The 12,601-nt window shown below is 33.1% G+C and overlaps 1 protein-coding gene across 1 annotated transcript in view; it reads right to left on the bottom strand.

Moving 5' to 3' along the window:
• The window catches only part of LOC111719342, an 81,709-nt gene extending 81,379 nt beyond the window's left edge, over nucleotides 1-330 (bottom strand). The window contains 1 exon segment of the mRNA XM_031942126.1: nucleotides 222-330. Coding sequence (XP_031797986.1) covers nucleotides 222-330 — 109 coding nt within the window.
• Between the last annotated feature and the right edge of the window lie 12,271 nt (nucleotides 331-12,601).

The following is a 12,601-nucleotide window of genomic DNA, read 5'->3' on the forward strand; positions in this document are numbered from 1 at the left end:
CAAATTCCTTATAAAAAAGGGGAAACTTGGCACACTTCTTTGCAGGGGCCAAAAGCAGGACATGCCATGCCAAGGAACCTCTCTCTCTCTCTCTCTATCTCTCTCCTTGGCATAGTTGCCTTCAAGGATCCTCTGCCTGCTGAGAAGACATTCTCTTTTCAGTGTTAATCCCTTTTTATCTCTTTCACCTATTTCCCTAACAGGACCACAGCACTCCTTACCTCTCTGTCGGGGGATTTCTCTGCTGGGAACTTTATCTCTCTCTCTCCGCCAGGACTCCTCTGCTAGACTATTACTTTTCTGTCGGGACCTTGTCATGAAGGAAGTCATTTTTCCTAGCACAAGCCCAACTTCTCAGTGCCAATAAACTTCTTTTTGCCAGTCTAACTTTTCGGGTTTGTAAATTCTTTTATGAAGGACCTGCGCTGACCAGAAGGGATTACCACAACTCTCTGCCTTGTGCTGAACCTCATCAGTAGCACATTCTTGCTGTTATTGGGTACTTTTTATTTCTGATTCTGCTTGTTTAGCTTAGCATCAGTTCGTGTAAATCTTTCCAGGCTTTTCTAAAATAAGCTTGTCCATCATTTTTTATAGAATAATAACATTTCATTAGCTTCATATACCACAATTTATTCAGCCATTCCTCAATTGATGGGCATCTACTCATTTTCCAGTTCTTTGCTACCACAAAAAGAGCTGCTACAAACATTTTTGCAAATGTGGGTCCTTTTCCCTCCTTAGAAGTGATACTGAGGAGTCAAAGAGTATGTACAGTTTTATAGCCCTTTGGGCATAGTTCCAAATTGCTCTCCAGAATGATTGGATTATTTCACAATTCTACTAACAGTGCATCAGTGTCCTAGTTTTCTCACATCCTCTCCAACATTTATCATTATCTTTTCTTGTTATTTTAGACAATATGAGAGGTGTGGGGTGATACCTCAGAGTTATTTTAATTTGCAATTCTCTAATCAATAGTGACTTGGAACATCTTTTCATATAAATATAGATGGCTTTAATTTCATCATCTGAAAATTGTCTATTCATATCATTTGACCATTTATCAATTGGACAATGACTTGTATTCTTATAAATTTGACACAGTTTTTTATATATTTTAGAAATGAGACCTTTATCAGATACTGGCCATAAAATTTTTTCCCAGCTTTGTACTTCCATTTTAATCTTGTTTCTGTTGGTTTTGTTTGTGCAAAAACTTTAATGTGATCATAGTTGTCCATTTGATCTTTCATGTTTTCTAGTTCTTCTTTAATCATAAATTTCTACCTTCTCCAGAGATCTGGTAAATTACCCCTTGCTCTCCTAGTTTGTTTATAATATCACGCTTTATGCCTAAATCATGTATCCATTTTTGACCTTATTTTGGTATGGAGTGTGAGATGTAAATCTATGCTGAGTTTCTGACATCATTTTTCAGTTTTCCCCAGCAGTTTTTGAGTGAGATCTTAATGCAGAAGCTGAAGTTTGGGGGGTTGTCAAATACTAGATAACTACAGGTTTTGATTATTGTGTCCTCTCTACTAATCTACTAAAACAATGTTTGATCTCTTTGAGCTGTGGTTGAAGTATAGCTGGAAGCTTAAGAGTATTTAGTTTTTGGATAAGTACATTTCATGGATGGGGCTGCATTGACAAAGGTTCAGAGGTATTGTATTTCAGAGACAATGAGTAAACTGGCCTGTGTATATGTGTGTGTGTGTGTGTGTGTGTGTGTGTGTGTGTGAGTGAGTGTGTGTCTGTGTGTGAAACTGATGTTAGGAAGGAAAAAAGAATTAGTTCAGGATACAGAGTAAAGGACTTTAAAAACAAGGTAGAGTCCTGTGGAGAAAGCATTAGACCAGATAGATTTGGGAATTCCAATCCTGCTATTGCTACTAGCTAACTATTAATCTTAGTCAAGTCATATCATTCTTCCAGGTGTCAGTTTGTAAATGAGTATGTTGTTGAAGATGATCTCTAAATTTCCTTCCAGATTTAAACTTGTATAATTCTATAGTATTTTACAGAGCATTTTGTGTCTGTAAACCTCAAAGAATGGATAATTAGAGCAGGTATAATAATGTTAAATATTTATATGTTGTTTTAAGGCTTGCAAAAAAACTCAAGATACATTATCTCATTTAACTTCACAACACAGAGATGCGTGCTATTATTATCTCTACTTTTTTGGATGAGGAAGCTAAGGTATATAGAGGTGACTCATTACTAACAATCATTTAACATCATCAGAAAAACAGTATTTTTTTTTTAAAGTGTTTCCATGAAATCATCCTCCCCCCACTTTGGATAGTTATGTGAATTCGACTTAACAAATATTTCTTAAATACCTATCTTGTACAAAACAATATGCTAGTTTTGGAAATATAGAAAAACAGTAATGAAATAATCCCTTCCCTTGAGGTACCTATATTCTGCTAGGGGATCTAATGTGCATCATAAGGTAAATATAATTTGAGAATTTGTAATTTGAGAAGTAAGAGAGCATGATCCATTAAGGAATGAGGAAAGACTCATGATGAAGGTGGCAGCTGATCTGAATCTTGAAGAAATATTAGAATTTTCAGGAGCTGAGATGAGGAAGTAATGCAAGTCAGGCATGGGAAAAACTTTGTAAATCAATGATGATCTTGAAGATTATAAAGGAGAATAACATAAAAAAAGGCTTAATAAGTATATTGACACCAGATTTTGGAGAACCTTAAATGCCAATCTAAGTAGTTTGTAATTTGCACTAATGCTAAATATTTTTGAAAAGAGAATAATATATCTCACTTCAGCCTTTGGAGATTATTTTGGCAACTCTGTAGAGCATGGTCTAGAGCAGGAAAAAGCAGGAATTAAGATCATTAGGGGATGATTATAGCAGTCTATACAAGAGATAATGAGAGCAAGAATTGTAGTAATGGTCATTTAAATGGAGATAAAAGTTGAGATGTTGGGATTGTGTAAAACTCAATGGAACTTGGCAACTGATTGGATGTGGTGGATGACTGGGGAGAAATGTCAAAGAATACTTAAACATTCCAGACCCTTTTGACTGGGGAGGATAATAATAACTTGAACAGAAACAGGATAGTTAGGAAGTGGGGTAAATTTAGGGAATAAAATGAATCCTATTTTGGATATATTGATTTTGTAATGCCAATGATTCAAGAAATGTAGATGTCCAGAAGACAAATTATATTGCAGTTTAAGATTTATTGCAGACTACAGTTTAAGAGAAATATTAGGGTCAGATATTTAGATTTTGAAGACATCTGTGTAGAAATGATTGTTGAATCAGTGAGAACAAATAAGATTACCAAAAAAGAAAGTATCAAAAAAGAGAAGAAGGCTAAAATAGAATCGTGAGAGACATCCATGTTGAATAAGTAGAAAATGAAAGATAATTCTCCCAAAATGGTGGAAACAAAGATCAGACTGGCAGAAGAGAACTCCAATATGGAAGTTAATATAGGTGACAGTAATTAGGAGTTGTAGCCAACAATGTCAAAAATGGTTAGATCCAAGAGTTCAAGGACTCAGAAAATAACCCAAGATTAGAAGTCATATCATTGGCAATATTGAAAAAAAATAGCTTCTTTGTAGTGCTTGAGTTAGGAAGTCACATTGGAAAAAGTTAAAGAATGATGTTGGAGTATTCACTTCTGGAAACCAAAATGACAGAGTAAGCAGTGAATCATTGTCCCCTCCTATGTTCACCTCAGTGAAAGCATAAAATAGTACCCCAAGACAGGTCCTGGATTGATAGAACCATCAATAAGACAGGATGAAACAATCTTTTAGTCTAGGAAACTTGGAGGATAGGCTGGAGGAGTTCCTTTTACTTGGATAAGTGATCTGGAAATCACTAAATGCAATCAGGCATTTTTTATCAACCAGACTTCACAAGCCTCAGCACAACCCAGGGCAATTAGTCTTCCTCAGGATACCAAATTACCATGTACTTAAGTGTAGCCCTGGGAAATACAGAAACATCCCACTTGGATGTTTATCATACATCAGACCCCAGCATTAGGACCCAGGCTCAGCACCAGATAAACTGCCAGACCCCTATAGTTTCCAGCAGTGCCAGCTACCACTCACCTAAACCCTTCAGCCAGCAGCAGACAAAAGGATCCATCATGATCCTCAGGGCAACATCAATGAAGCATCAGGTAAACAGGAAGATCTTGTAGTCACTGGCACAAGAAGCTTGAGAGAGTACTACTTCCATCTGGGGAACAAGCTCAAATTTAAGAGGAAGGAAAAAGAAAAGGGAGAGAAAGAGAGACAGAGACAAATAGACAGACAGAGACAGAGACATAGAGAGAGAGACAGAGAGACAGAGGCAGAGACACAGACATAAACATAGACACAGAGACATAGACAGAGAGACAGAGAGACATACACACAACACACAGAGAAACAATAACAACAGAAAAGAATCTGACCAGAGAAAGCTATTATGGTGACAGGAAAGGACAAGACACAAACTCAGAAAAAGACAACAATGTCAAAATTTCTTTGAACAACCCCCTCTCCCTCTCTCCCACCCAAATAAATGGAAAGTTGTCTCAAGTCTAGAAAGAACCCATAGAAGCACTCAAAAAGGAGCTTAAACGGTATAAGAAAGATGGAGAAAAGAAATGAGAACAATGTAAAAATTCTGAAAAAAAGAGTCAACAGCTGGTAAAACTGCTTAAAAAGTAGAATTAGTCAAATGGAAGAGGAGATACAAAAATCCACTGCAGTAAACAAATCTTTAAAGAATCAATTAGTCAAATTGAAAAGAAAATACAAAAGCTAAGTGAGAAAAATAAAACTTTTAAAGTTAAAATTGGACAAGTGGAAGCTGATGACTCTATGAGACAGCAAGAATCAACCAATAAATTAAAAAGAATGAAAAAAATTGAAGAAATGTAAAATTCCTCATGAGAAAAACAACTTACCTGGAAAATAGATTCAGGAGAGTCAACATCAGTATCATTGTACTACCTGCAAGCAGTAATCAAAAGGAAGATCTGGATAGCATCTTCCAAGAAATTATCAAGGAATACTTCTCTGATATCCTGAAATCAGAGTGAAAAATAGGGATGGAAAAAATCCATTTATCACTTCAGAAAAGAGATCCCCAAATAAGAATTCCAAGGAACATTCTAGCCAAATTTCAAAACTTTCAGGTCAAGGGAAAAAGATACTACAAGTGGCCACAAACAATTCAAACATCAGATAATCAGAATCAGAATCACACAGGAATTGGCAATTGCATCAATAAAGGATCAGAGATCAGGAAACATGATATTCTGGAAGGCAAAGGAGGTAGGACTAACATCAAGGATCATCTACCCAGCAAAATTAAGCATAATACTTCAAGGGAAAAAAGTCATTTAATGAAATATATAGAAAACCAAATATCCAGTATCAAAAATTAAAAGGGTGAAATCATTACCAATGAAGAAGAAATTAAAGCAATCATTAGGAAATATTTTGGCTCAATTGTATGCCAATAAATCTGACAATCTAAGCAAAATTGATAAGTATTTATAAAAAATATAAATTACCTAAATTAAAAGATTATGAAATAGCAACTCTAAAGTACCCCATTTTAGGAAAAGAAATTGAATAAGCCATTAATAAATTTCCTAGGGAAAACCCCCAAGGTTGAGAGGGGTTCATGAGTGAATTCTATCAAAATTTTAAAGAATAATCAATTTCAATATTATATAAACTATTTGGAAAAATAGACAAAGAAGGAGTCCTACCAAACTCCTTTTATGACACAAATATGGGCTAATACCTAAATCAGGAAGATCTAAAATAGAGAAAGAAAATTATAGGTCAATTTCCCTAATAAATATTATGAGTAAATTTTTAACAAAATAGTAACAAGGAGATTACAGCAATATAATACAAAATTTATACATTATGACTAGGTGGAATTTATACCAGGAATGCAGGATTGGTTCAATATTAGAAAAACCTCAACATAATTGACTATATTAATAAGAAAACCAATAGAAATCATATGATTAAATCAATAGATGCAGATAAAGCTTTTAACAAAATATAGTACCTATTCCCATTAGAAAGAACAGAAAACTTAGGAATAAATGGAACATTTCTTAAAATAATAAATAGTATCTTTCTAAAACCACCAGTAGACATTATCTATAAGGGGTTTAAGCTAGAATTCTTCCCAATATGATCAGGAGTGAAGCAAGGATGCCATTATCACAATTATGCACTACAATTACTATTATTAACTATAATATTAGAAATGTTAGTGTTAGCAATAAGAAAAGAAAAAAATAGAAGAAATTGATAAAACAAAACTATCCACTATTTGAAGATGATATGATGGTATATTTAGAGAACACTAGAGCATCAACTAAAATTTACTTAAAATAATTAACAATTTTAGGAGACTTGAAGTATAAAGATAAACTCACATAAGTCATTAGCATTTCTTTATATGTCAAAAAACCCAGCAGTGAGAGATAGAAAGAGAAATTCCATTTAAAGTAACCGAAAACAATATAAAATAGTTAGGAGTCTACCTTCCAAGACAAATTCAGAAACTCTATGAACACTATTACAAAACACTTTTCACAGAAAGTCTAAAGAATTGGAAAAAATATCAATTGCTCATGGATAGGCTGAGCCAATATGATAAAAATGACAGTTCCCAAAACTAATTTACTTATTCATTATCATATCAATTAAGCTATCAAAAAAAAATCTGGTAGAAGAAAGAATAATGACAAAATTCATCTAAAACAAAAGATAAAAAATATCAAGGGATTTAAAAAAATACAAAGAAAGGCAGGCTAATGATATCACAGTTCAAACTATGTTATAAAACTAATCATAAAAAAACAAACTATCATACTGGCTAAGAAATAGACTGGTGAATCAGTTTGGTACATAAACACAGTCATCAATTACAAAAGGTAACCTAGTGTTTGATAAATCCAAAGACCCAATCTTTTGGAATAAGAATTCATTATTTGACAAAAATTGTTGGAAAGATTGGGAGAGAGTAGTATGTAAACTAGTTATAGATCAATAGCTCATACCTTATACTACAATAAAATCAAAATGGATATATAATTTAGATATAAAAGATGACACTATAAGTAAATTAGAAGGAATAGTCTACCTATCAGACCTATGGGAAAGTGAAAAATTCATGATCACACAAGAGATAATAGAGAGCATTACAAAATTCAAAACATAATTTTGATTATATTAAACTAAAAAAGTTTTTGTATAAATAAAACCAATGAGCCAAGATTAGAAGGAAAGCAGAAAGATCTCAAACAATCTTTATAGCAAGTGTCTCTGATAAGGTCTTATTTCTCAAATATATAGTGAACTGAGTAAAATTTATAAGAATACAATCCATTTTTCAATTGATAAATGGTCAAAGGATATAAATAAACAGTTTTCAGAGGAAGAAACTAAAGCTATTTGTAGACATTTGAAGAAGTGTTTCAAATAAATTTTTATTAGAGAAATGCAAATTAAACACCTCTGAGATACTATCTCACCTCTATCAGAGTGACCACTGTGACTAAAAGGGAAAGTGATAAATGTTGGCGAAGATGTGAGGAAATTGGGACACTAATGCACTATTGGTAGAGTTGTGAACTGATCCAATCATTGTGAAGAGCAATTTGGAAATATGCTCAAAGGACATAAACTATGCATACCCTTTGACCTAGAAATACCATTCCTAAAGAGATCATAAAAACTGGGAAATAAAAACTACACATGAAAAAGTATTCATAGCAGTCCTTTTCATGATGGCAAAATATTGGAAATTGAAGGGACATCCATCAATTGTGGAATGGCTAAACATGCTGTGCTATGTGAATGTAATGGAATACTATTATGCAATAAGAAATGATGAATGGTCAGATTTCAGAAAAACCTGAAAAGACTTGTATATATTCTAGTGAGAAAACTGATTCATGTAATTAGTAAGTCATCATCTGCATCCAGGAGTATTTGAAGAAATATTTGGAGAGGATTCTTTCTTTGGTTTTGACTTCATATAGTACATCTTCCATGATAATATTTCATAGAAAATATAAGCTTCCTAATTAACTATTTGATGTAAATATAATATGGAGGATATGAATAAAATAGGGAGAGTTGTTTCAAATCTTTCCTCTGCCTTTCCTAGTTATCTGACCAGGCAAATCACATGTAGGCTTTCTGTTTCTATATTGGTAGAACAACTAAATTCCCTTTGAGGAAATGCAACACTTTTTTGTGTTCTTGTATTGATATGAATTAGTAATTCAATTTCTTGAATACTTGTTGAGTGCAGAGCCTTGAATTAGTCATTGGAGAAAATGAAAAGGTCGGATAATATAAAGACCCTGTCTTTATAGTTTGCTTTTTAGCAGAAGATTCAGAAATATTCAGAGACAACTTTCATTAGAAAGGCAGTTTATTGAAGTTAAAAAAAAAACACAAAACTGAATCTGGAGTCTAGAGAACCAGATTTAAATCCCAGGGCCACTTAGTTTCTCAGTCTTTGCTTCCTCAACAGCAAAATAACTATGATAATGATTGTTCCATCAGTCTCATAGAGTTGCTATTGAAAAATTACTCTGTAAACCTCAAAATGCTATTTAAATATCAGCTCTTAATTATTGCAATATGTGAAAAATTTACCCAGGTTATAAAAAGTGTGGTCCAAAAGGAAAGATTACCCACAGGGTTGAAGAAAGTTAGGTCATTTTGGAGATTTCATTTCAGTAAATCAAGATGAGTGTCCTTTAGGCAACAACACAGAAGTGTGATCATTTTTGTTGTGTACTAATAATACACATTCTTTATCTCTGCCCTCAACATCATCTACAGATGGTATTATGTATACCATAAAAGTCCTGAAAAAAATAAAATTAAACAAACCAATAGCCAGACAACCATGTCTGTTTCCTACCAGAGACACTCCCTGAAGTCATAATCTTTTCTTCATGACAGGGCCAATTACTAGCTAACTTTGAAGGTAATTTTATGTCATGGAGGATAATGACTGCAGGCAGGAAAAAGGCATCAAGAACAGATTATTAATAGGAATATAAAATCTTTGGGGGGTAAATATCCTTATGATAAACCAGAAGAAAGTCACAGAAGGTGACTGTATCTATCACTAGAATGAGGTCTATTTCTCAGGAAATAAAGGGAACAAATGTACTCTTTAGAAGAAAATCTAAAACCAGAATTACCTTCTCAGAATCAAAACCTATGTTTTGTAATTACTTTCTTACCTTTAGGACCTGGATCCAGCATGCTTCTGGAGCCATCAATATATGACAACTACTTAGAGGGATATCCAGAGAAAAGTTTGAATGGGTTCCTTTCCTAGAGGTTAAGGGTATTATTTTTTGGTCCAGGATTTAGTTACTACTGATTTGATTTGGTTCTAGGAACTTGAGTTTTCATCTAAGACTATCTGTTTGATATTTCTTTTCCTGGTAAACAATCCCCTCACTAGGTACATAACCAATAATACACAACTTATACAACTTATTAGTGCTTATGATAGACTAATGAGATTATGTGATGTCAACCATTGTAATGCCCCAATCTATTCTTCTTTGATTGGGCCCATTTCCCCCTTTCCCCCAAATATCAACTAGCACTACAACACAGACTCCCTGGAACTCTTTAAATTTTTTGTCACTATACTCAGTTCCTATTCTGTACTTAGTTTCTCTTTTTATCTACTTAGTTTATATGAGAGGATAAATATAGCTATAAATATAGGATAAATGTAAATACAGCAAATAGAGATCTGTACTACAAGTAATGAAGACCTGAATTCAAATCCAGCTTCGGAAACATTAGCTCTATGATCTTAGGCAAGTCATTTATCCTCTGTCTACCACAATTTCTTCATTTGTAAAATGAACCTGTACTTTACAAAGTGCCTGGAACACTGTAGGTGCTTGATACATGCTTATTGGTTTACTAACCTACATCCCAGATTGTTCATGAGGATAAAATGAGAAAAGAATTCATAAAGCATTTTGCAAATCATCTCTGATACATACCAGCTTAATGGTTCTGAACAAGTAACTTAACTCAGTTTTTTAGTCTACTAGGCTATTAAGTTTCAGCAAAGGTGCTGACCTTTATTAGTAGAGGGAGTTCATTAATACTGATGTTTTAATACTGATGAAATCACAGGTCTAATCCCTATCTCTTAATTTAGAAATATGCATATACAACAAACAGGTTTGTTTGAGCAGGGCCAGGAGATCATTATATACTTCAACAACAATATTATATGATGATCAATTCTGATGGACCTGGCCATCTTCAGCAATAAGATGAACCAAATCAGTTCTAATGGAGCAGTAATGAACTGAACCAGCTATATCCAGTGAAAGAACTCTGGGAGATGACTAAGAATCATTACATTGAATTCCCAATCCCTATATTTTTGCCTGCCTGCATTTTGGATTTCCTTCACAGGCCAATTTTACAATATTTCAGAGTCCGATTCTTTTTGTACAGTAAAATAACGGTTTGGTCATGTATACTTATTGTGTATTTAATTTATACTTTAATATATTTAACATCTACTGGTCATCCTGCCATCTAGGGGAGGGGGTGGGGGGAAGGAGGGGAAAAATTGGAACAAAAGGTTTGGCATTTGTCAATGCTGTAAAATTACCCATGCATATAACTTGTAAATAAAAAGCTATTAAAAAAAACAAACAGGTTTGTTTTTGTTTTGTTTTGTTTTGTTATCTTTTCTTTTATTTTTTGGTTCTTTCTTTGCTTCCTGAATGATCTCACTCTTACTGCTGTTCTTATCCTGGAATCACCTGAGCTTGTTTTCAATTCTTGGCAAAACAATAGAATGTTAAATTGAAGAAATGGTTTTGAAAATGTAGAAAAGGAAGTAATGACCATTGAGAAGGCATGACTCCAACAAGAATGGATTATGCTATATTGATTTCAAGTTCTTTTTGACTGGGTTATAAGACTGTTAGAGCAAGAGAATGTAAATATACTTTGCCTAGATTTTAATGAAATATTTTAATATCTCATGTTATTTTTGTGGATAAGATGGAAAGATGTGGGATAGGTGGTACTACTGCTAGGTATTTTTAGAGCAGGTTGAATGCCCATACTTTAAGAGCATTTTTAATGGGTCAATATCAAGTCAGAAAGAGATCTCTAGTGGAGTGCCCTAGGGATTGCTTCCTAGTCATTTTCAATTTAACAGTGTTATCACTGATTTGGATGAAAGCACAGATTTTTATTCTTGTCAAATTTCCAGATGACACAAATATAGTATGACATAGTTAACATGTCAAATAACAGGATCCAAAACAGTCTTGACAGGTTAATAGAATGTTGGGAAAAATCAAATGAGATGAAATTTACCAGCGATCAAAACCTACATATAGATAAGTAAATCAGTTTTATAAATACAAGATGGAAAAGATGTGACTAGACAGCAGTTCATTTAAAAAAAAAAAAAAACAAATCTGCATCTTTTAATTGACTGGAAGTTCCATATTAGTTAAAAGTATAATATGAAAGCAAAAATCTAATACAGTCTTACTAATATTCAATATGACTACTTTTAAATATTAAAAATGGAATTAGGAAAAATCAGTCTATATGTTAATAGTATTTTAACACCACTAATTATTATTATTATTATATTGTAACTTGTTAAGTTTTGGATACCACAGATACATATCTCAACTTAAGAGTACCCTAAGATTATTCAATATGATGATTGCTTGTGGGAACCACATATACTCACACAATTAATGGTCGTCATATTAATTCTACATCTACAATATCTCTTACATCCATTTCTTCTCTTACTTATTCCACATCTACTCTAATTTAGGCTTAATTATCGATTTATTACAATAACCTCCTACTATAATTTCCAGTCTCTCTTCTCTAGTTCATCTTACATGCAGTTATCATACTGATATTCAAAACATGTAAATCTTACCAAGTAAATCCTCTTCTCAACAAGTTTCAGCTGCTTCCAGTTTCCTCTAAGATAAAGTAAACTTCCGTTTGGCATTTAAAACCCTTTACAGACTGATTCCAACCAATTCTTTCCATGGTTAATTACATATTACTTGTCTTCATTTACTTTTACATACACAAATTGTTCTGCTTTCTATTTCCCATGTTGCTAAAGAAAACACAGGCAAAAAATAAAACAGAAAAATAAAGAAAGCTAAAAAAGGTATACTTCAATCTGTATTCACAGTTCAATAGTTTTTTTTCTTGGAAGGTGGATAGTATTTTTTCATCATGGGTTTTTTGAAGTTGGCTTGGATCATTGTTCTTGATCAGAGCAGCTGTCTTCCACAGTTGATCATCCCTATAATGTTGTTTTTACTGTGTACAATGTTCTGGTTCTGCTTACTCTACTTTATATGAGTTAAAATAATTTTTCTCAGGTTTTTAAAAAACTATTCTGTTTGTCATTTCTTATAGTATTCCATCACAATCATATATCACAACTTAGTCAGCTATTTTGAAATTGATGAACATTCCTTTGATTTCCAATTCTTTGCCTGCACACACACAC

The sequence above is a fragment of the Sarcophilus harrisii genome, chromosome 1 (genome assembly GCF_902635505.1).
Source record: "Sarcophilus harrisii chromosome 1, mSarHar1.11, whole genome shotgun sequence".
NCBI lineage: Eukaryota > Metazoa > Chordata > Mammalia > Dasyuromorphia > Dasyuridae > Sarcophilus > Sarcophilus harrisii.